The sequence below is a fragment of the Melospiza georgiana genome, chromosome 3, assembly GCF_028018845.1.
Source record: "Melospiza georgiana isolate bMelGeo1 chromosome 3, bMelGeo1.pri, whole genome shotgun sequence".
NCBI classification, from domain to species: domain Eukaryota; kingdom Metazoa; phylum Chordata; class Aves; order Passeriformes; family Passerellidae; genus Melospiza; species Melospiza georgiana.
The window spans coordinates 3,456,823-3,482,106 of record NC_080432.1 but is presented as its reverse complement, the minus strand read 5'-3'; the positions used below and the strand labels follow the sequence as shown (position 1 = coordinate 3,482,106).

General features: G+C 48.1%; 2 protein-coding genes across 2 annotated transcripts; both read left to right on the top strand.

The window, feature by feature from the left end:
* The first annotated feature begins 3,047 nt into the window (after nt 1-3,047).
* On the top strand, nt 3,048-6,082 carry LOC131082141 (gallinacin-11-like). Its single transcript, XM_058021825.1, has 3 exons — nt 3,048-3,105; nt 4,668-4,796; nt 5,955-6,082. The coding sequence occupies exons 1-3, from the start codon at nt 3,048-3,050 to the stop codon at nt 6,080-6,082; spliced, it is 315 nt and encodes a 104-aa protein (XP_057877808.1).
* Nucleotides 6,083-7,647: 1,565 nt separating this feature from the next.
* LOC131081803 (gallinacin-12-like) lies at nt 7,648-8,592 on the top strand. The gene is made up of 2 exons (XM_058021133.1): nt 7,648-7,760; nt 8,273-8,592. The coding sequence occupies exons 1-2, from the start codon at nt 7,670-7,672 to the stop codon at nt 8,419-8,421; spliced, it is 240 nt and encodes a 79-aa protein (XP_057877116.1). The 5' UTR covers nt 7,648-7,669; the 3' UTR covers nt 8,422-8,592.
* The last annotated feature ends 16,692 nt before the right edge of the window (nt 8,593-25,284 follow it).

Genomic DNA, 25,284 nt, shown 5'->3' with positions numbered 1-25,284 from the left:
CTGGAGACAGCCTGCTGGGTACCAGGGTGTCGGGAGAGGGGCAATACAGGCAGGGGCTGGGGCAGCAGTGGAATGAGCAAAGCACCAGGAAACACCTCCCTGGCTCAGCCTAATCCTGGTAAGAGCAGAGCTGTCAGTATTGCTATAGTTACAGAGATTTCTGAAGTTGTAGAAATGTTATAAAATTCCATGAGGTTAGAAAATATTATAGTTAAATACTTACCCTGAATGTGACTCCCTCCAAAAGTTCGATTCCTCTCTAAAATTTGATGCCTGAAACCAAATCCCACCTCTGCTGTCCAAACATATTAATAATCACCATGCATTTACTCTGTGAATTACCACTGCTGAGGATGGAGCAAAGAGGCATTTCTTCTTGCTTTCACCTTTCCACCAGAGCAAATTCTGTGCCATGAGGTTCCTTCCTCCTCCAGCTCCTTTTCCCACAAGAGGGAGCCAGGAATCAGCTCATGGGCTCCATGAGCTGTAAATCAGGCTCGAGATTAATTTGTTCAGTGAAGAATCCTCCATCCCAAGACCAAACTGGAAATTCAGCTTGTTTCCTTCCTGGAAATACAGTGTTTTTTCCTCCACAGCCCAAAGTTTTTGTCTGTTCAACCCCAATGGCTGCTATTAGATTTTTTCCCCATATTTTTCCCTCCTGACCACCCCCAGTGGCACCTCTCCTCATTCATCCCACTCTGTCACTTGCTCTTCACAATGTTGTAAATAAAGTCACATTTTCAGCCAGCTTCAGGACCACTTCAGCCCAACTGCAGTCAAATCCTGCTGATTTACATTGCCATAACACAAATCTGGTTAAGCGCTTTGGGACAGCAGATGTTTCCCATAAATTTAGTGTCCCAGGTATTATTTTCAGAGCTATCCCATGACTGAAAACTTCAAAATGAATAAGTCTTCCCTTCTCATAAAAACTCCCTTACTCAAAGGGATGTGAGTCCCAGGCCAGATCAGCAAAACCCTCCAGGGATGGGGACTCCACCAGTGCCCTGGGCAGCTGTGCCAGGGCTGGACAGAGCTTTCTGTGAAGGGATTGTTCCTAATTTCCAATCTAAACCTCCCCTGGTGCAATTTGAGGTGCTCTGTCCCTTGTTTCTTGGGAGAAAATCCCGACCCACCCCTGGCTGTCCCCTCCTGTCAGGGAGTTGTGCAGAGCCACAAGGTCCCCCCTGAGCCTCCTTTTCTCCAGGCTGAGCCCCTTTCCAGCTCCCTCAGCATCTTCTCACATTAGATCCTTAGACAAGGGGCAGAACTTCCACTGTGTGTGAACATTTATTTTGTGATCCATATAAAACATGTCTCTGACCTAGAATAACATGGGAAAGTAACCTGGGAAAGGAGGAGAACAAAAAAAGAGCAAACAAAGTGCAGAGGCATCAAGGCAGACTGAGATAGTCCTTGAATTTCAAAGAGTTGGGTTTTTTACTGGGGTAATTTCTGATCCTAATTTGAAGGGGACTGTGATTGTATCAGCACTTGTGGTCTGATAGTGAGGATATGCTGGAAATGATGGGGAGGGATTTTGTATGTGAAATTACTGGGCAATCACTCCCCTTCCACTATTGTTAACACACTTAAGGTTTTAAATTTGTACTTCACCTCCCATGGAAATAAAATTTTAAAAGGCAAACATTTCCAGGCCATCACTACAGAACAAGACCACATTTTTATGATTTAAAAATAATTGCTGAGAAAGCTGAGTGTCTGCTCCAGTCTGACAAAGTACAACGACAAATCCTGTCACAGAGCTGACATGAATATCTCAGCTAGGATATCCTTGGATTCAGAGGGAACCCGAGCCAGCTGAAGGGTTCTTGTTGCAGCCTTTGTTTCATCCCTGTCCCTGGAGTACCTGGAAATGGACACAAACACCTCTCCTCATCCAGGACTCGATGGCACCTGCAAATTTGCAATGGAAAGCAAACAAAGAAAGCAGGGAGGCAGTCAGAGAACAATGCGTATGGCCCAGGGGTGTTGATATCAAGGCTGCTGGGTCAGAACAACATCAAAAAATACCTTGCACAGAAAGAGTCTGAAGTAAATGATGGAGGGAGAGCCTGAGCTGTCAGCTGCCACCTCCATGTGCCTGTTGGTATCATCCAAACTCTGTACAGACAAATGCGGAGGAAAACTCATTAATCTCACTTGTCACGTGCTCTTTGTGCACCTGCAAAGTTGAAGGTGCTGCTGGTGACACCTGAAAACTGATAATCTGCACCTCATTTATCATAGAAACATGCAGTGGCAGAAGGTTTTGGGATGAAAGGGATATGAAAAATCATCTCATTCCAAGCCCCTGGCATGGGCAGGAGAACTGTCCACTTTGTTTTTCTTCACAGAACCTTTCACAGGAAAAAAAACCCAACGATTTTATATGTTTGTGTACATTTAAAATGTACACACAAATTATCATTATAATTTATTTATTTATCTTGGGAACAGCTGTTCCATCACAGGACAAGCAGTAGGATCAGATATTCTCTGTTGTCCAGTGAAGCTGTGGCTGCCCCTGGATCCCTGGAAGTGTCCAAGGCCAGGCTGGATGTGGCTTGGAGTAACCTGGGATAGTGAAAGCTCTCCCTGCCCATGGCAGGGGGGTAGACTGGATGATCTCTAATGTCCTTTCCAACCCAAACTATTCTATTCCATGATGATTCTGTGATATTCCAGCTGCCTTCTCTCCCCCCAGACAATGGTTAATTTCCTCCAGACAATCCATTACCAACCACATTGACATTTCAAGTTAATGATGCTCTCTAGGTGGACCCATATTGACAAGGGGCCCTCCCAGTGGTCAGGCAGGCAGGCACAGCTATTTGTCCCCTTGTTTTTGTGCCCCTGAACCATTGTTCAGGTTTAGCCACATGCAGAGGTCAGGCTGTACCTGCTGCCTTCCCCTGCCAAGGTTCCCCAGACAGCCCCAGCTGTTCCCACTGCCCTATAAATGCCAGAGTGCTCCTTCCTCCCCTGCTCAAAGGTTCTGGCATTGTGGCCCTGTCTCCAGGCTGCAGCTGAGATCTTCCACCATGAAGCTCTTCTCCTGCCTCATGGCTCTCCTGCTTTTCCTCCTCCAGGCTGTTCCAGGTAAGGGCCAAGCCCCACGCTGGGGTTTGCCTGTGCAGGAGGCACAGCTCGCTTGTGTGGTGGTCCAGAACGTTCTCCTCAGCTCCTTTCCTTAGAGCAGCTCCCTTTATCTAAAAGCAGAAAAGTTAACCTGTGGTGAGCAGGTGTCACACCAGAACCTCCCCACACAAGTTTCTGCCAGGTGTTGGATCCTATGATTCTTTGAAATGTCTTTTGTAGCACTATTGGATGGTGGCACCATGGAAATCACCTCCTCTTCTAACCCCTGGGTTACAAATTGTCCTCTCTGTGTAGGTAGAAGAGAGCAGAGGTGCTACCTGGTATTGTTCAGGTTGAACTGCACTGACTTCAGCTGTCTGAATATTCTTGTTTCCCCTTTCTCAGCCCTTCTGCTGCACTGACTCATTTTCTGATTGTGTTTTTATCCTACCTGTTCTTCATGCTTAATGAAACTCCTCACCTTGGAGAAAGGCTTCCAGAGAAAGAAGGGACTGGGCAAACTGCTTGTTCCTGTTAATTGAGCCAGATCCTGCTTTTGGGGGTTTTTAAAAGTCATAATTTTATATCCAGGGCATGTGATGACCTTGCATGTCCCTTGCATGTCCCTGCAGCGCTGCAGTCACAGAACTCAGAAGCTTCCAAGACTGGGCTGTCCCTTCCCATTATAGCACAAATTGCCAGGATATGTTCAGAAAATTTCCATCAAATTTCCTCTGTATTTCACTCCAGCTGTACAAAAACCTTCCTTTAAATGCTCTGAGGTCCCATGAGTTCCTCCACCTTCTGGGTTTTGGGGGTATTTGTGTCAGATCCCTAACTGGGGTTTGTGGGGTTTCAGCAGGAGGAATGGAGATGAGAATGGACTGATCCTGCAGCACAACTGGGAATCCCATTCCCCCTGTGTTGGGAAGGATGAAAGTTTGACAAGAAAGTCTCACAGATATGTATGCTTGGCAGAAAGATTTCTGAATGTAGAATCTGACGAAGGAATAGAGATGGAAGCAAGTTTTGATATAGAAGAAAAGAATTACTGAGTCTTCCTGGATAACCAAGGAGGCAAAATGTATGTTAGTTAGAAGGGTTTTCGTGACTTAGAGCAAAGGATAAACCCACCTCAAACAAGAAGATATTTTTACCAGGCAGAAAGAGAGCACAGGCAAACAAGTCAGCAAATGTTGCAAGTAGAAAAAAGGTCTCAGAATTTTCCACTGCAAGAAAACTGAAAAACAACTTCTAGCTTAATCTGTAATACAATAACTTTTAGTGACTGAAGAATAATAACATGAATATGGTAATTATAGTAGTTATGATAGGCTATAGGTAAAAGTTAAGGTATAGATTGCCTCTACCGTATTAAGATGCTCAGCAAAGAAAAGTATATAATGCAATGTAACCAAAACCAAAGGGTCTCCAGGCCTGCCTGCAGCTGGAGCTGACAGCTGTAGGCACAGCTCTGTCACTCACCACCCTGGACTGCTGTAACCTCTTGGAATAGAATAAACTGCATTTTGGAGAGCTCCTGGAATCCCATATCCCTCATTTAGGCTCTTACACCCCTATAGGTCTCGGCTTGCCCAGGGACACCTCACGTTGTTTGGAATACCACGGCTACTGCTTCCACCTGAAATCCTGCCCGGAGCCCTTCGCTGCCTTTGGGACCTGCTACCGGCGCCGCAGGACCTGCTGTGTTGGTACGTGTGGGAACCTGTACAGGAGGGAAATTAATTAATTTGGGGGGAAAATGGCTGAACTCAGCCAAACAGACTTTGCCTCCAAATCACAGAATCACAGAATGGGTTGGTTCGGAAGGAAGTTCAAAGTTCATTTCATTCCACCCCCTGCCATGGGCAGAGACACCTTCCACTATCCCAGGTTGCTCCAAGGCCATCCAACCGGGCCCTGGACACTTCCAGGTGTGGGTCTAAACCATCTCTTTCCATGTACAAAGAGGGACCTGTGTGTTCCTCCATTGACCTCAGTGTGGAGCCTTTGGGACTGGCCAAAATAAGCCAAAGCTCTACATCCAGCTGGGGAGATAAAATAAAAGTTTTGGCCCATAGAGAGTTCTCTTTCTGTGGTAAATCTTCCTATGATTATCTGTTGGGGGACTGCTGGCTGCACTCACCCTGCTGTGCTTAACAGATGCCAACTGACCCTGTTACTTTATCTGAATCTTCCCAGAATTGCTTGTTTTTTGTGCTCCTCAATAGATAATCCTCAACATAAATCATCCATTAATATATACTTTAGAAACAACTGTGCTAATCCTGAAGCTCCTCATCAGGATTCCTGATCCAGCATCCTGGCCACAAGTGGATATTTCCTTGCAGTTAGTCTATGTGTGTAAAGTGACCACAACCACATCATTATATTATATTATGTTGTGTTATGTTATGTTATGTTATGTTATATGTTATGTTATATTATATTATATTGTATTTATATTATCCTGGATTTTGTGAAATTGCAACTCAGGATTTTTAGATTTAGGCATCCTTGTGTTTAAAAGTCCTTACTGGACTTTTCTCCCCAGGTTAGGAATTCCTTCCATTTCTTTTAAAACCTCATCCTTCACAATTTTATTAAGTACCACCTACTTGAAATGTAGTCATTCTGCATCCATCTTCTTCATAGCTTTACAATATCCCTCCCTCAGTTAATTCTTTTCCAAGCTGGTGGGTCACAAATTCCATCTTTTACAGAAGTGCTGTGATAAGCCCTGAAGTTCCTCTTTGTGTCTTTGCTTTTGGAGACTCCGTAAATACAACCTCCCAACAATTTTTGTGTATGAGATGGTTTGGATGGCTGTGTCAGGTTTCCTGGTTTGACTCAACCCCTTTGAATTGCAGACACCACATCCAACTTCCACATCTGCCAGGATGAGGGGGGCCATTGCGTGCCCCCAGAAATCAGATGTCTGCAGGAGCAGGAGGGGCTCTGCCCTCGCAGGGGATGGAAGTGCTGCACAGAAGCGTGACAAGGACCTCGTGGGACTGCAGAAAACCATGGGAAGGAACAGCCAAGAAGGCAAACAAGTTTTATTCCGAGTGTTGTAGACGTGCCTGCTGTTCTCAACATGCAAAGTGTGTAATTAACTAGAGGTGACATGTGTCTTTATGTAAAGAAGGCAATAAATGCTAAATAAACAGGTTTAACAGTCATTTATTTATGGAAAGAGGCAAAATGTCTCTCTATTACACCCACATGCAGAATTGCACAAAAATTTGCTGTTGTATCCTTGGAAATGCCATCCCCTAATCCTTCTTACCAGCATAATCTTATTTATGTTTGATTTTACACTTGGATGCTTTAGAGGACTGAGGACACTTAATCACAGAATCATTGAGATTGGAAAAGATCTCCAAGGTCTTCAAGTCCAACCTGTGACTGATTCCCATCTTGTCACACAGCCCAGAGCATTGTGTTCCATATCCTTGGACACTTCAGGGAGCAGCTGAGGGAGCTGGGAAGGGGCTCAGCCTGGAGAAAAGGAGGCTCAGGGGGGACCTTGTGGCTCTGCACAACTCCTGACAGGAGGGGACAGCCAGGGGGGTCTGCTCTGCTCCCAGGGAACAGGGACAGGAGGAGAGGAAATGGCTTCAAACTGCACCAGGGGAGGTTCAGGTTGGACATCAGGAGGAATTTCTGCATGGAAAGGGTGGTCAGGCATTAAAACAGGGTGCCCAGGGCTGTGATGGAGTCCCCATCCCTGAGGGATTTAAAAGAGAGATAGATGTGGCATTTGGGGACATGATTTAGTGGTGGCTTGGGAGAGCTGGGGAATGGTTGGACTCGATGACCTTGGAGGCATTTTCCAATTTAAATGACTGTATTACTCTAATTACATTGATCTGTTTGGGTATTTTTTAGGGAGAAAGGGGCTTTTAATTTTACTCCTTAGCCTGCCAGTTTGAGTTCACGGAGCAGTTTTATTGCCACAGCTGAAGGGACAGCAAACAGCAAGGCCATGCAGGGCAGCTGGAACACCACATTTTACAGCCAGAGCTGCACACCCACCACAGATTTACCTCCATGAGGGGCACTGCTGAACTAACAGCTTTTCCAGCAGCACTGTGTGCTCATCACACTCAGGAACGAAGCCTCCCAAATTCCTTGGAAGCCAAAGCTGGGAAAAAAAACCAGCCAGGTTTCAGCTGGAGAAAATATTCACACGAGCTCAGATTAAAAATTAATCACTCCCAGCCTGCATCCTTCTTCTCCTTGCAGATCATCAAGACTCTTCCCTTTCAGGTTGCTTCCCTCCTCCCTGTCACTTCCAAGGGATTTTGCTCCAGGCAAAGAGCAGAGGATCTCCCTGAGCTTCTTTTTTTCCTGCTGGAATTCTACCAGCTGCCAAGGAGAGGAATCAGGAAAGCCAGTAACCAGTGAATGTGAATAAAAGTCAACATTGTTTGGAGCAGCAGAGCTGGGTCAGAACGACACAAAAGGGTTTCTCAGCAGCAAATGTTACTTTGAGGACTGGAATGTAATTAACTCCTGCCTACTCCTCCCCTCTTCCAGGATGCCATCCAGCATGCCAGCAGCATACAGAGGCTCCTGTGAAATGTCACTCCCAGCCCTGGGATTTTCCAGCAGAGCCAAAGGAATGGGGATCCTCGTGCTTGTTTTCATACTCATGTCCCTGACCCAGCACGGTAAGACCAGGAAGGGCCTGGGGTGGTGAACAGGATATCTGGGAACAGGGATAATCTTTCTTTACTGTGTCATAGGTACTGAGGAAAGGTTTTTTGGGTGAGAGAGTGGGTGAGGTACTTTGGGAAAATTCATTATTTAATCCCTTGGGGGAATACAAAAAAAAAATGAGCAGGGAGGAGGCTGTGAAAATGGGGCACACACTGAGTTAGGAGAAGCCCTGTGCTCTGGGAAAATGTTCCTGCCTTTTCTCAGGCTGCAGTTGCCTCCTTGGCAGGGAGAGGACAGCCCCTCTGACCTCCCATGCACAGCCTTTGCCAACATCCTGCAAAAACAACTCCATGATAAAACATTCCCTGAGGGAGGTTGGCTCAGCAGCTTGGGATTTCTAACAGGGATATCTGAACCTGTCCCTGGGTGTGCTCAAGGTGCCCAGGCTCTCTTGGCTGGCTGGGAACATGGAAAAAAGGAACCCCACTAATTTTATCCATGAATTTGCTGCTCCCTTGTCCAGGAGATGCCCATGGACCTGACAGCTGTAACCAGGGAGGGGGCCTGTGCAGAGTGGGAAGCTGTGCTTCTGGTGAATACCTGGCTCAGTTCTGCTTTGAACCTGTCATTCTCTGCTGCAAAAATCTGTCACCTGCTGCCACAGAGAGCTGAAGGTTTCCAGAGGAGCCCCTGCAGCACATGGAGAGCTGCAGGCTCCACTGGCACAGCATGAGCAGCTGCTGGGAAGGAGATTTTGTGGTTTCTGTGGCTGTGGATTCACTCATGGACTCCTGAATACTTTGGTTTTGCTGTAACCTTTTTAGGAAACATTGTGAGACAAGAAAAAACTGGGGCCACTCATATCTGTGGCCCTTTTGGGACTCCGTTATCTGACAAGCCCAGGTGAAAAATTGCCTTTCTGCTTAGCTGAAACCAATAAACCTGAGGTTTAACAAAGAAGAAAGTGCCCACCTGTGAGTCAGCAACACTGCCAGTGGTGGGATGGCACTGAGCAGGAGTGGCCACAGCATTCCTCACCTCCCCAGAACACCGGGGGGACTCTGTGCCTTTATTTCCCTTCCCAGACAAAACAGCTGCAATGGGGAAAGTCATTTTGGCATCACTTTTGGAGCAAAAGGCACCTGGTTTGACATAAAGGTGAGTGTGGTCTGTGCTTCTCAGGCAGGATCCACCCCCATCCACTTCTCCTTTCCAGGCACTGCCAGGTTCTCAAGGCAGTCATGGAATCCCAGAATGGATTGGGTTGGAAGGGACATTAAAGATCATCTCATTGCCATGGGCAGGGACACCTTCCACTATCCCAGGGTGTTCAAAACCCTGTCCAACCTGGCCTTGGACACTTCCAGGCATGGGGTCTAAGCCATCTCTTTCCATGTGCAACCTGTGTGTTCCTCCTCTGACATCAGTGTAGAGCCTTTGGGGCTGGACAGAATAACCCAAAGCTCTACGTCCAACTGGGGAGATAAAATAAAAGTTTTGGCCTATAGAGAGTTCTCTTTCTGTGGTAAATCTTCCTATGATTATCTGTTGGGGGACTGCTTGCTGGACCCACCCTGCTGTGCTTCATAGGTGCCAACTGACCCTGTTATTTTATCTGAATCTTCCCAGAATTGCTTGTTTTTTGTGCTCCTCAATAGATAATCCTCAGCATAAATCATTAGAGATCACCCAGTCCAACCCTCTGCCAGGGGCAGGGACACTTCCCACTATCCCAGGTTGCTCCAAGCCCTGTCCAGCCTGGCCTTGGACACTTCCAGGGATCCAGGGGCAGCCACAGCTTCTCTGGGCACCCTGTGCCAGGGCCTCCCCACCCTCACAGGGAATAATTTTTTCCCCTGAGATCCTAGTTTTACTTGTTTTAAACATGGTGGGGAGGGGATCTGAAAGCTGTGTCCCATTGCCCTGACAGGCTGCCCTCTCCACCCACGGACTGCATTTCTGGTGCGACTCCTTTCCCTTTTGGTCACCCAGCTCCAAGGAAATCAGCCTCTTTGTCCCTCACATCTTTCTTCCTACAAGCTCCCTCAACCTAAATTAATTTTCTGTCCAAATCCCCTCTCACCCCTTCTGTGTCTTTTCAACAAAAACTTTGACACTTCCCTGCCTTTGCCAGCTCCTGGTCTCCCTTTCCAGGTAAAATATTTCTCTCTGGGTCAATCATTTCTGTGAAAGCAAGGAAACAATGATGTAATCAGAGAGCCACGCCAACCAGCTGAGGCACTGGCCAGACAGAGCCAGGGAAAAGTCCTCTCTGGGAGATGAAATTCTTGTTCTGATGAATCAAACAGGAAAATTCCCACTGACCTCAGCAGGGTCAGGCCCCACTGCCAGAGGGATGACAATTCATTCATCCAAGAGCCTCAATTCATCCAAGAGCCTCCATTTATCCAAGAGTCTCCATTCACTGATGAGCGGCCCAGTTACTCTCCTTGAGTCATCACTGGGACTCCAGGGATGCCAGTGCTCCCCTGAAGCTGGATGAACCCTCAGGAGAGCCAGATAACCCAGAGCAGGCTGTTGGATTGATAGGGGAGCCCTGGAAAAAGTTAAAGATAGAATCTAAAATGTTAGGCTTTGTGTTTTCCCAGATCAACTGCACCTGTGTAAGCAGTATGATAAATTATATAAATGTTAGATGTGATGATTGTTTAGTAATTAAATATAATTATTATATAACCATAAGAAGAATAACGAGAAACGATGTTAGAAATTCAGAGAGGGGCTAAATTTATGTATACAATAGAACAATATAAGCTTATTAATTAACATGAAAGTTATGTAACGATAGAGTACAAAAACATGATCATTTCACATGTATGGGCGGAGTCAGATTTGGGTTGAATATACCCCGATTCCCAGAGCTCTTTAATAAAAAGCACCGCATATAATCCCCCATGATTATGTGTTTTTGAATGCTAACAGGATTGGGAATTGATTCTGAAAAGAGGGACAGGGCTGAATCCAGAGGCAAATTCCTGCCCGTGTCCAGCCCATGCCTCTGACGCACAGGGATGGACGAGGACAGCACGGGAAGGGCTTGGAATCAAGGCACCTCTCCAAAGCAAACAGTTTATTTCTCACATTCATCCACGGGGTTCATTGTTCCTGCCCCTCATCTGGGAATGCTCAGCCATCCTGGTTACAGCCTGGTTTTCCAGGAAAGTGAGGAGTGGGCTCTTGCAGCTCACCTTGCATGTTTCTCTCATGATCACTGGGCATCCTGACCCTGATATGCTTCAGACCTACTGGCCAGTCCACCAGGAAAGGTGGAAAAGCTCAGTTTATAGGGAATATTGTCCCTCTGGTGCTAATGGGCATGCTCACAGTCATGATCCTGCTGTCCCACTGCTGTGTGTTCCCTTGTTTGCTGATCTGGATGGAAATAACCTTAAAAAACACCAAATCACAACCCAACAACAACAACAACAACAACAACAACAAAAACCCAAAAAACCAAAACAAAACAAAACAAAAAAAAAAACAAAAACCCCAAACAAACAAACAAACAAACAAACAAAAACCATACACACACACACAAAAAAACCCCCCACATTAAAAAATCCAGAAAAAAACCAAAAATCCATCATTATTTCTGCCCAATGGATAAGATTAACTGAATTCCCTTCCAGTCTCACAGAGAGGGAGGAGAGAGAAACCACCAAGGACAGGGTGGATGAATGGCACTTCCAGACTTTATAAAACTCTTTCTTGATGTAGTTTCTTTACCCCTGAACTCACCTGGGGCAAAGCAGCCAGCTCAGCTCATGGGGAGTTGTCACTATATGACATGAAACAACACAACACGGACACACTGCTGTTCTTAAGGTAAAAAGGGAAGTTCATTTTCTGACTCTAACATTTATAGATTTCCAAAAGTGACAGTGGATTGGAAGGTGACAGTGCCACCTCTCCAATGACACTGGACAAACAGCCCATCAAATTTCTCCTCCTCCATAAAAGAATGCAAAACAATAAGCTATTAACAGAAAGTGTGTGAGAAAGTTTGTTACAAGAATGTAAACTTCAGAGTGCTTAGAAAATCTTAAAAAATCAGGGTGACAGGGAGTTGCTTGAACAGCAGCATGAGCTGCTTTGGTGTAAGTGTATCACAGGGAATGCTGCTCAGATTAATCAAACCCTAGCTGGAGTACCCTGTAACCCTGGGGAGGAGGAAGAATCATAAAATCATCACAGAATCCCAGGATGGTTTGGGTTGGAAGGGACCTTAAAGATTATCCAGTTCCCACAACCTGCCATGGTCAGGTGAAAGCCAAATTAAGAAGAAGATTTTAGTAAGAAATTATTGATTGAGCTTTGAACTCCAGCTGTCTGTGCCTGATAGAGCTCAGAAAAGGGTTCTTTAGTACTACCTCAGCACACCTATACCTAAAGGAGATGCAAAAATCATCCAGACATTTTGGGATGTTTATTTGGGATCTCTGCAGCCACACAGAGCCAGGACAGAGCTCTACCTTCGTGCCAGCTCTGTCAGCCAGCACAAGCCTCCTGCATAACTGGGGATTTCAGTCCATCAAAGCACGGCATGGATTCCCTCAGCAGGATTTGTTTGCTGTTCCCAGGCAACAGGCCAGTGTTTGTTTGGCAGAGAGAGCCAAATCCTCCTCTCCTGCCCTAAAAATGTCCCTGTGATGTGCAGTCAGGAGCAGGATGGGGCTGGATGGGCTCCTGCTTGGGGAAGCTGAGGCGCCACAGCCGTGGGCAGCCCCTTGGATCCAGGGTGTCCCTCACATCCCTGCCACACAAACCAGTGCAACCCCCTGCGTGCCCAGATCTTCCTACATAAAGAGAAAAGGGGTCACATTCCAACATTCCACCCTCTCACCTGGAGCTCTTCCCAGTCCTGTGGGGTGAAAGGAATCACCTGAGCACAGCCCAGCTCCAGGGTATGCTGGGGAGATAAGACAGGCCAGGATACTGAGGCTGCTCCTACACGAGTAAACCAAATCACATGAGGCTCAGAAGCCAATGGCTGCTCAAATGTGCTGCCAGAAAATGAACTGTTTTCCCCTCTGTTCCTTGGCACGGTTTGGAGGTGGGCACACGCCAGGAATGATCAATAATTCACACCTGGATGTGGCCCTGCACTGGAAAGGAGAAGTTGATTGCACAAGGTGTGCTCTGGCCATTTTCTGTGGGGCAAAAAACATAATTTCTTGCAGTGTCCATCTCTGGGGCCTCTACTTGAGACAGACATGGACCTGTTGAAGAGAGTTCTGAGAAGGCCATGAAGAGTGTCTGGAAAGAGAGCCATGGAGGGTTTCTGGGCTAGGGCTGAGCCCAGAGCTGAGCCCACAATAATTTCTTCACAGGTTGAATTGCAGGGTTCTATCGGTGCTTGCTTGTTTGGCAAAATGCTGTCAGTGGGATTGGGAGTAGGAGGTGGCATCACAAGCTGGCAAAAGGGTTTATTCACTTCAGGAATTGCTCCTGCTGGCAAAACCTTATCCCAGTTTGCATTTAAAATAAGAACTTATCCCAGATGCATTTAAAAATCAGCCTGCTCAGGTCCTGGCCTGAAGGCAATGAAGTCAGTGGAAACATCCCTCCCATTTGGGGCCAGGGAGCAGATATAGATTGATTCAGCTCCTCCCAGCCCCAAAACCTCTCAAGCACCCAGGAGCCCATTCCTGTGCCACGTGTCTGAGCACAGATCAGCCTTTGTGCATGGTGAGCTCTGAGAAAAGACATCTGCTGGCAGGTTGGGGAGCAGGGGAGGCTGGGAGGCTGCTGGGCCAGCCCCAGTGGGCTCACCAGAGGCTGGGGCCAACACAGCAGCAGGACCATGCCAAGGGGAGCGAGACCAGCTGTTGTACAAGCAGTTGCCCATGGGACAGAGGTTTCCTGCCCCTGATTTCTGGAGGAAATCTGTTTTTTGTTGGTATTGGATAGTCCTGGATTTCTTTCCCAAGGCACATTCTGCAGCATAGTGGTGCAGAGGATGCAGCCTGGTCCCCATGGAGCCTGCAGCATCCAAACAGCTCCAGGCACAAATCCCCCTCTGCAGTGGTGCTGCTCCCAGCACGGGAGAGCAGCTGAGCTGGAGACAAACAAACACCTGGACCTTTGCCATCCAACATTGGGAACACCGTGGCCATGTGGTACCCTGGCCCCGTGCTCCACATCCTCTCTGGAGAGCACCAAACCATCTGCACACACATGTTCAGACACTGCATGTCACACACTCAGAGCAGGACACTCACAGGAGCATCCACAAATTCCTTCCTGCTTGGACTGCAGCTCAAGGACTGCTGTCTCCTTTCTGCTGGATGAGCTCTGCCCAAATTCTTTGCTTTGGAGCTTCTTCCCTGAGAGGGTGGGGAGGCCCTGGCAGAGGTTACCCAGAGAAGCTGTGGCTGTCTCTGGATCCCTGGAAGTGCCCAGGGCCAGATTGGACAGGACTTGGAGCAGCCTGAGATAGTGGAAGGTGTCCCCGCCCATGGCAGGGGGTGGTACTGGATGGGCTTTTAGGTCCCTTCCAACCCAAACCATTCCATGATTCCAAAATTCCACAAAATCCCGCTGCACCATCTCTCAAATTGGAGATGCCAATCCTCAGAGGCACAGGGTGGGCTATTGCCTTTTCCAGAGGCTCACACACATCCCTGCATCCAGCTCTCCCCCAGGTGTGTTCCAAGGTCCATCTCCCTTCCCAGGCTATGCCTGGCCAGTTTGCAGCTCACCCTGCCTAAGAGCTCGGTGCTCCCTACTCTAAAGTCCAGCTGGTGAAGGCCCCTTTATCTGCACTGTTTGACGAAGGTGATCCTTGTTCTGTTCAAGCAGCCTGAAGGACATGGGGTTTGCATTGTCCAGTACCCCCTGGCATCCAGTCTGCAAAGAAAAATCCATTGAGGCGACTTCTGAAGGGAAAAGGGAAGACTTGGTGATGGCCTCCGCTGCATCACTACTGTAGGAAAAACCTTTATAAAGTTTCTGTTTCCTCTTCCTCCATTTGTTCTTGGCTGGGGGACATTCCTGCTCATTGTTTGCTTTGTGTTGTTTTCCCAAGCTGAAATGCAGGTCTCACCTCTACTGATTTCCTGGAACTGACCTGGAGAACTGGTACAAACCTGAGAGCCTGCCAGGATCCCTGGGAGAGCTGTAATCCACCTGCTTTCCTGATGTATTGCAGGGAGGTATCCCAGCTTTCCCCTTGAATGAGTACATAAATGAATAAAATATTAAATTGCCTTTTTTCTTGGCAGCTGTAAACAAAACCTTGGCAAGCATCCTCTCTGCAGCCTGGAAGTTGGGAAATTGAAGCAGATCCATGATTTTTTTAAGAATCCCATTATTTTCAAGCCAGCTCTGTGTGTTGGGGAGTGGAGGAGACTCTGGATTTTTTCATACTTGACTGTGTCAGTGCTAAACACAGAGAGTGAGAGCTGGAAATATAAAAAAAAAAACACAAAACCAAATCATAACGCAACATTTTGATACTGCAAACACTTGGACTGGATTTTAACATCACATGCTCGAGCCTACACACGCAGAGCCAGACTGGGTCAGTCCCAATATCCTGTCTCCAGCAGCAAGCAGTAGCAGCCTCCCCAGTGCTCAGTGTAATTGTCAACAAAACCCTGATTTCCTCCCTCACTTTTTGGTCTTTTTCCCTCTATTTTTTTCCTTTATTTTCCCTTTCTGTCTGTAACACGATGTGACTGAGAGCAGGCACACCCCGTGCAACTGTTTGCCGTCATGTTGAAATGCACCTGAGGTTGACAAAGTTCCCTCCACTCCAGGAAAATTACACAACCCCCTCCCTGGCCTCTATAAATCCAGAATTTCCCTCTTATTCCTCTCTTTAGGGCCCTTCACTCCTCCTGGGGGTGGAACCTCCACCCACACCGAGCCATGAGGGTTCTCCAGCTGCTCCTGGCAGTCCTTGTCATTCTCCTCCTCCAGGGCACTCCGGGTAAGGACAAAATCCTCACAGGGCTTCCTGCAGGACTGTGGAGAGAGAAAAGGCAGGTTCCTGCTCTTCTGAGGTAGAAGAGGACAAGATAGGGCCCCCACGTCAAGGCTGAGCTAACTCGTGGTTCCAAGGAAAAAATTTCTCCTGGGATGGTCTCCATGAAGTTCCTGGAGGCAGCTGTCCTGAGTTCATGGATTGTGCATCCCCTCTTCTCTGCACCCTCAAAACTCACCCAGAAATGCTGAGCCTAAGCCAGGAACCTGAGCTGTGCTCCTGACCAGGATAAAAGCCTCATCCTCCACCAAACAAGGAGAATCCCATTAAATTCTCCATGAGTGGAATACAGATGTGGCAAATGCAGGAAGATGCAAGTGTGGCCAGAAGGTTGAGGGAGGTGATTTTCACCCTCGGATCTGGTAAGATCCCACCTGCAAAGCTGCCTCTAGATTTGGGATCCCCAGCATCAGAATCTGATGGGGCAAGTCCAGAGGAGGCCACAGAGATGCTCCAAGGGCTGGAGCCCCTCTGCTCTGGAACCAGGCTGGAAGAGCTGGGGGTGCTCACCTGGAGAAAGCTCCAGGAAGAACTTAGAACCCCTTTCAGAGCCTAAAGGGGCTCCAGGAGAACTGGAGAGGGACTGGGGATAAGGGCTTGGAGGGACAGGACAAGGGGGAATGGTCTTAAGCTGAAGGAGGGTTGGTGTAAATTAGATATTGGGAATGAATTCTTGGCTGTGAGGGTGGTGAGGCCCTAGCACAGGTTGCCCAAAGAGGGTGTGGACTCTCCATCCCTGGAAATATTCAGAGCAAGGTTGAATGGGGCTTGGATCAGCCTGGGATAGTGGGAGGTGTCCCTGCCCATGGCAGGAGGTTGGAAGTTGATGGTCTTTAATGTCCATTCCAACACAAATCATTCTGTGTATCTTTGATTCTATAAAATCAAAACTATCTTTCAGGGGGAAAAGAAGAGGGAAAGGCAGATAATTTTCGTTTGTTTGTTTGTTTGTTTTCTTCTGGGAATCTGGTTTGATAGAAATTTATTCCATGACTTGGCATTTTTGCTGTCTGTTTGTATACACGTCAGAGATTTGGGTTTCGTTCAGGTGTAAGGTCACTCTGATCTTAGCAGGACTTTGGTGATATCACTTTTGCAGAAGGCAAACCTGATAACAAAGAAGAGGAGAATTACTTGCTTAGCCTGCTTATCTTGTCATTTATTTAACCCAAGTCCTGAGGACAACGAAGGGAGAGAGAAGGGTTTGCCCACCCCACTGGTGGTGGTGGACCCTCCAGAACCCCCAAATTTGGTGTTTCTGCTGTGTCTAAAGAGAAGCAGCACATGCCTTTTAATCAAAACAAAAGCAAAAGATTTGAAAAACCCAAGTAAACAAAAACCCCCAAACACCAAGCCAAAAAACCTCAAAAGGAAACAACAGGTAAAACAACTGTTCCAAAAGGCCCTCCTCTGTCTTTTGATGCTGTCCAGCCTCACCTAACACGCCCAACTTGACACAGCCAACCCAAACCTGGCTGTCTCTCCCAGGCCAGTCTTTAGGAGACTCCCAGTGCTTGCTGGATGGAGAAGCTCCTCCCAAGCACATCTGATCCTCACCATGGAACCACCTGAATTTCCCTGCTGCCAGCTGAGAGCATCCCATTGCTCAGCCACCAGCACCAGAGGAGTTCCCAGTAGGTTTTAGAGCTCTGAGTAGGTTCCAGCTCTCCTCACCAGGTGTCCTCTCCTCTTTCCCCAGCAGCCAGAGGCCTTTCAGACACGCAGCAGTGCAGGAACAGCCGTGGCCACTGCCGGAGGCTGTGCTTCCACATGGAGCGCTGGGAAGGGAGCTGCAGCAGCGGCCGCCTGCGCTGCTGCCGGTGACAGCGGCCACCCCAGGGGGCTGTGACAGCCCCAGGAGAGCCAGCACAGCGATCCTGCAGCCAGAACTGTACACAGAGCCTGCCCTCAGGCACCTCCACGTGCAGCTCGGTTTGTCCGCCACCAATAAACCTCTGGGTTTGCTGTGTCCTGCTGGATCCGTGTTTCCCCCTCAGATGGAGCTCCCTGCCTGGCACTCAGGGGTTGATGGTGCTGGAGGTACACTGGGGGATCCAGATTGTCTGCACAAAGGTGGCAGATGTGGTGTGTGACTGTGTTCACAGGGGTCTTAGGATGAGGGAAGAGACGAGGATCTGACTCCATGTTTCAGAAGGCTTGATTTATTATTTTATGATATATATTATATTAAAACTATACTAAAAGAATAGAAGAAAGGATTTCATCAGAAGGCTGGCTAAGAATAGAAAAAGAAGGAATGATAACAAAGGGTCTGTCTTGGACTCTCTGTCCGAGCCAGCTGACTGTGATTGGCCATTAATTAGAAATAACTCTATGAGACCAATCACAGATCCACCTGTTGCATTCCACAGCAGCAGATAACCATTGTTTACATTTTGTTCCTGAGGCCTCTCAGCTTCTCAGGAGGAAAAAATCCTAAGGAAAGGATTTTTCATAAAAGATGTCTGCGACAGTGGTGTAGGGACAAGGAGTGTCCTTCCAGAGTGACAGCAAGAGAGGGATCTGCTGGGCTGGTCCAAGCAGTTATGAATTCTCTCTTTGGACCCATTCTTCCACCTCTGTCTCAGTCATTGCCTTTAACAACCTCAATTTCTAGCTCTGCTCAGAAGAGGCCATGGCAGGATTCATCCTCTTCAAGGGGATGGATCCAAGACAGAGGTATGGTTTTCCCTCCAGAAGTTACTCTTCCTTATTGTAGTTGAGGTGAAAACAATACAAAGCAACACACTCCATTTTCAGAAGGCTTCAAACTGATTTTATTATAGCATGCATGCTTTTTATGCATTCTTACAAAACTCATAAGTTTTCACTTTAATCATTGCTCATGAAAGACAAAGAAAGTGCTCATTGGAACAGGCAGTTGCAGGTTTCTCTTATTTATCCTTCTTTCTTTCTTGGTTTCTATGTCAACGACTTTGGTAGAAAATTCTTTCAGGGGTAAACATGGATTCTCTTATCAAACTTCTCTCAGAAGTCACTGGAGAACCTCTTCCACTCTTCCTCTCCTACAGCAAGAAGGTGAACCTGGGTGTGTGACTCAGGTTATCCAACCTGATCTCCTTGGAAGATGTCCCTGCTCATTCCAGGAGTGCTGGAATAAATGACCCTTAAAGCTTCCTTCCAACCCAAACCATTCCATGATTCTGTGATCCACCTCTGTGAGGAGGTAAAGGTGGTTAAGGCTGAGAAATCCCCGTGGGGAGAACAATTCAAACAATTCACTTGGTCTCACAGGGAGTGTGGTGGGCTCTGCATCTGCCCTGCATGGAGCCATTCCCAGGTGAAATCTTACTTTAATAGTGCAAGTGATTCCATACTCTACCCCAATATCACCCGAGGGGTATCACTGCCTCTTGTCCTGCATAAGCTGATTTACTGAGTAGAATTAAGAGTCGGAATGAGCCAAGGCCAAGTTCACTTCCAGCAGTTCCTCACCAGGGAATGAGAGTTGTTGGCTGTGGACTGTTGTTTACTGAAGGAATTTGTGAATTGCCCACTCTGGTGTGCTCTGGAGCAGGACCCCCAAACAATTCCTCACCTTGGAGGTGGTGAGGTGGAAAGGAGTTGGTGTAGGAGAGCAGAAATAGAGATGAAGGAGGTGTAAGTAGAGAGTTGGCTTGAAAGAGTATGAAAATCTCCTCAAGAAAAAAACTGGAAAATTTATCTCTGGAAAACACCCAGTGTGGTACTCAGGACATGGAAAAAATGAGGTGGGCAAAATTCCCACCCCCAGCTACACACCTGGCCTCAACCTAAACCCACTCTGCTTTCCATCCCAGAGGCACCAGTCTTTCCCTGGAGGAAACCAGTAAAATCAGTGACCCCACTGGAGACCTGCCCCATCTCTGGCTGGACTGTGAGCAGGGAAAGATCCCCTCACTCCTCCCCACCACGAACTGAGGCAGTGAGGGCCTGCTGGGCTCCGTGCTGGGACACCCCATCCTTGCTCCTGTGGCTCTGCAGGCTGCAAACAGGGTGGCAATGCTTTCAGGCAGTCCCCTCTCCTGGATGCTTGTCCTCTCCATTGCTGAGTGACACTCTGGCTCCTCAGGGGCCTCGGGAAGCTCAGCCAGAGGTTAGCAGCCACTGCGGCTCGCGGGAGCCATCAGCCCCATCGAGAGATAAGGCTCCCCTTGATAACAGGACCTGCCAGAACTGAGCCTCCACTTTTTCCACCTTTTTGAAGTCTGGACGGTGAAGTTTTGCAGAACTTTGTCTTTTTGCCAAAGTAACCAACTTCCAGCTCCAGCCTTTGCCTTCCCTCCTTTTCCCCGGCCTCCTCCCCCTTCGCCTTCCCTCTTCCTCCTCACTCCTCCAAGCGTGATAGGGATTCTGGGGGGAGGATGGACACAACCAGGGGGTGATGTCATCTGTTTTTGGCCCTTCAGAGGGTTAGACACGTCTGCCTCTACCCAGCCTGGCGCCGGGAGCAACTGGGAGCCTTCCTCTGGCAGCCGCCCCTGCGCCTTATCAGGGGCAGGGTGACATCCCAGGGCTGGGATGCCGGACCTGAGAAGGAAAGGAGGTGGGGAGCCCCTGAATGAGCCCTGTGAGAGGCTGTGTGCACAGGGATGTGTCTGTGTGTGTGTCTGAGCTCGCTGGCAGCAGGGAAATCACTCCCTGCAGGATGGAGCTGGCTATCAGCTGCAGGAGAGGGGGAAAGCATCTCTGTGCCAAAGCCCGGCCTAGTCAAGGGTGATGCTGTCACCCAGATTTGCTCCTGGGGTCTCGGGGATTTAGCTGGTTAGAATGACCTTGAGATGCATCAGAAAGTCTCTTTTCCCAGCCCAGCAGTTGAAGAAGGAGTCAGAAGTCCTCAGTTCTCAATCTCAAGGTTGTTTATTTGCTCTTATCTAATACATTTTCTTTCTGACCCGCTGAGATTTGTCCAGCATGTCAGTTCATGGCACACTGACCACCTTGGGTTATCTTTTTATACCAAAAATTACATGTGTATTATTTACAATTACTTCCCAATACCTATCACCTATGTTAGACAGTGAGCTTCTACTCTAAACCAATCCAAAAGTGCCAACATCACAGCAGAAGATGGAGGCCAAGAAGAAGAAGAAAAGCTGGACATGCCCAGATTCATCTATCTTGCCCCCTGAACCCCCATTCTAAAAACCCCAAAAAATCTATTTTTCACCCCGTGACAAACTAGTTATTATTCTACTTAGACTTTCATGGCTTGCAGATCTTCATATAAAGTTGGTAACTTTTTCCATGGGTCATTGTCAAAGTCACAGATGCCTTGGGCTCTGTGCCAGAGTCTCTGAGCCCCCTGGCAGGGGTCCGGGCAATCCAGGACAGCCAGAGGGATGTCCTGAATTATGACACTGGGGGGGTTTAACCTCTCATATCCCAGGCAGACAACCTGGAAAATCCATCTAGAAAAGGTCCCCTTCCCATCAAAGGAGAAGATCAGGGCAGATGGAGGGAGATAAATTAATGTGTCCCATACCCAAAGCTCGGGGTCTGGAGTGCTCTCAAGCAGAGCTGGGTACAAATTTACCATGGAAATGGTATAGGGGTGGACTTTTGTGTCCTTCTCTTGTTTTGGCACCTTTCTCCAAGGTGGAATGCAAAACCTTCATTCTTTTTAAAATGCTAACACCGCTCCCTCTTTTCTTGTCTCCCCCAGAAAGATAGCTTGATCAGAAAAGTGTGAAATATTTTTGGCTAAATCCAGGGAAAACTGGGCTTTCTATATTCTACAACACAGCCTTCAGAAGGGAAAAGCCTTGTGGGACGTGGGAGCCCAAGGAGAGAGACAGTTCCCCACAGCAATGGTCTTCAAATAAATTCAATTTTGTATTATTTTTTTATGTTAGAAAGAATATTTTACCCCCTGTTCTGATGGATCATCATGCTCACTTTGGAGACCAGTGCTCTGGAGAGAAAGGGAAATTTTGGGGAGAACATCTACAGCCCCTGAGGATTGGGACAGAAATCTAAAAAACTGGTGTGTCTCCTTCCAGCTAGAAAATGTATAAAGCTGATTTTCTTTTGCTTGGAATAAATAAAGTTTTCTGCAAAAGTAATTCTCAGTTGTTGTAACCAGAGTGAGAAAATAGATACCGAAAAACTAGGAGTGCTATAAAATCAGAGGGAACGGCCTCAAGCTGTGCCAGGGGAGGTTCAAGTTGGACATCAGGAGGAATTTCTCCACGGAAGGGGTGGTCAGGCTTTGGAAGGGGCTTCCAAACCTCCTTTGGAAGGGAGGTTTGGAGTTTCCATGCCTGGAGATGTCTAAGAAATGCCTGGATGTGGCACTCAGTGCTCTGGGCTGGTGACAAAGTAGGGATTGGTCACAGGTTGGACTCCATGGTCTCAATGGCCTTTCCAGCCTAAATGCTTGTGTGATTCTGTGTCAAATGAACCTCTGCCACCAAAACCTGACACTTTTTTCCAGGAATAAATTGATGTCCTGTTCATACATCCCTTCTTCTTCTGGGAATAAATTCAGCCCCTGGCACTGCCCCTGCTGACCTCGGCTCTCCACATCAGCACAAAAACCTGGCAGTGGCTCAGTGGCCCATCTCAGGGGCTGTGCAATAAAGTACACGTTTTTTTCTAGGCATAAATAAATGACTTCACCCTCCTGGCGAGCTGCTCTGGGCTCTTTCATCAGCTCCACGTGGAAGAAGGGCAGCGATGGAGCAGCACAGCCCCCTCTCCCCACCGAGGGAGCGCTGCTGATGGGGATGCTCCAAAACAAACACGGTGCTGAGCAGCTGCTGGGCTGCTCCCCAGCACAACAGCAAAGCCACCTGAAGCCAAAATCTCGTGGCTCTCAGTTTGGAGATGCCCCAGAGCAGGGTGGAATTTGGGGAATGTACAAGGGAATGGCTTTGCACCCCAAATGGGGAGGGTGGATGAGCCCTTTCCCCTCTCCAGCCTCCTCCCCAGGATCACAGCTTGCAGGACCCTTCCCCAAATCCCACAGTCATTCAGGTCTTCATCCAGGACTATCCCCCCGTGCCTGGGATGGACACAAAAGCTGTCAGGAGTCTTTATTGTCCAGATCTCTGCACCATTATCAGCGACTCCCACACACTGGAAGTGAGATATGTGTGACAACATTTTTTCCATCAGCGGGCTTATCATGGCTGAGAAGAGTGGAAGGGGGTGGGGAGGGTGATGGGGAGGAGGAGGAGGAGAAGGAGGGAGGGGAGGTGCATGGGCATGAATGCCCACCCAGCCCATCCTCCACCCAGCCCATGATCCCACATCTATGGAAGAAGGAGAGGAAAAAGAGAATTTTGTGTTGTCAGAACAGTTGTGCCAGGCCCAAGGCCTCCTGACCCTTTAGATCCAGTCCTAAATTCCTTGGGTAAGATCTAAAAACACCCTTCCTGCAAAAGAATCTCTTAATTCATATGGGTGTATGTACACATGAGGAGAGCCTCTGCAAGGATGTTGGCTGGGCTAGCAGGACCCCAAGGGGTCTGACCCCTCCTTGGTGTCAGGCAGATCCTTCCCAGGGCAGGGGGAAGCTCCAGCCAGCAGGGAAGACATTAATGTGGAAAATATCTCAGCTGTATCAGACCACAACAGAGCTACTGCATCTGTGGCTGTAAACTGTGTGCTGCATCTCTCTGGGTTTCTGCTGATGCCACTTTTCTCAAGCTATGGGCCTACAATCCAGGTTTTTAGGGTAGAACCTGAAGCCTGCCTATCCCTGTCTTCATGTGGAGGAAGCAGAATTAGGGGATGAGTTTTTTTAAGACTGGAAGTTCATCCCCAGCCTGGAGGACCTGATGCCGTGGTCCTGAGGCACCAAAAAAACGGCAAAGTTTTTGCTGCAGGAGCTGTGGGGGCAAAACCAAACCTGCAGCTGGGTGATGGGAAGATTTTAGGGAGCTACAAAACTTGGGGATAGAGATGTGGAGCTGGCAGCACTTGCCAGGTCAACACGTCCCAGTGAGGTCTGCAGGACAAGCTAAAAATACAGATGTGATTTCACAGAATCATAGATTGTTTTAGGTTGGAAGGGACCTGAAAGACCATCCCATTCCAGTCCCTTCCATGGGCAGGGACACCTCCCACTATCCCAGGTTGCTCCAAGCTCCATCCAGCCTGGCCTGGAACACTTCCAGGGACAGGGAATCCACAACTCCCCTGGGCAACCTCATCACCCCTATAATAGAGAATTTCTTCCTCATTTCAAAGGCTCTTCCTCATTTCAATTTGCTCGGGAAATCACTACGTTTATTCCAAGTTCATGCCTATCTCGAGTTTGGCATTTGCCCCTTTTCTCCCAAAGGTCTGGGTGTCTTCTTGGCCCATGGCAGCCACTTCAAATGAAACACATTTCATTTGTGTTGGGGTGAAAACCACAGAAATTAAATAATCCCTCCCTCCAGGCTGCTGCTTTCAAGGAAAGCCCAAGAAGATGCTGTCCTGGTTTTATTTCAAGGTGAGGAGTCTGGCAGTGCTGTCTTGAGACCATGGGGAGGTGATGGCCCAAAGGAACCAGCTCTGGAAGCAAAAGGGAAGCTGAGGTCCCCCTTGCTGGCATGGGAACAGCTTTATCTCCCCAAGGAGGACAGTTATGGATTTGCCTGTTAGGACCTGCACAATGGAACAGTTAAGGATTTGCATTACGGAACCTCCAGGCTGATGTTTCCAAGGATGAGGCTGGATGACAACACAATCCTTCAATTTATGATCCACAACCCAGGGGCAGCCCTATCTCAGCACCAGACAACTCCTGACGCAGAGCACATGGAGGGGAAACACATGGGAGTGGGGAAAACGTGGATGTTTTGTCTGCCTGGGGCTGTGACTGCTTCTGGTGGCTGGGATGGGGAGGTGGTGGCCGTGCTCCTGTGATTAATGGGAGGTTTCACCATCAGCATGGTGGCTCCCAGGCTGCCTATTCCCTGCTATCTGCTGGGAGATGCTGCTCTGGGAGCTGCTATCTGCTGGGAGAGGCTGCTCCTCAAGCACAGCTCGTTAGCAGGGTCCCATGGGGGGTGACACACTGCGGTGGGCTCAGCACAGGCTGCAGAAGGGATTTTTGGGTTTTGTGAGCTGACACGGTGGGGGATGATCCGAGCCCCTGCTTCTCAGGTTGCTGTTGATAATTGCTGCCCCAAGATGTGCAGGATGTCTCTGCTTCAGCCTGTGTGGCTGAAGGACGAGTCTGGATTCTTCACTTTTTGGTCTTGAGGTTGTTTATTAATTCTTATCTATAAAATTTTCTTTCTACCCAGCCGAGATCTGCTCAGCAAGGCAGCCACAGGCATTCTGACCACCCCCGGGGTGGTGTTGTCCTTTTATACTACAAACTATGTGTAACATATTTACACTTAATTCTCAATACCTATCACCTATATTAGACAGTGCACTTCTACTCCAAAACAAACCCAAAGTGCCAACATCACTGCAGAAAATGGAGAGCAAGAAGAAGAAGAAGAAGAAGAAGAAGAAGAAGAAGAAGAAGAAGAAAGGCTGGACACGCCCAAGTTCCTCCATCTTGTCCCCATAACCCCCATACC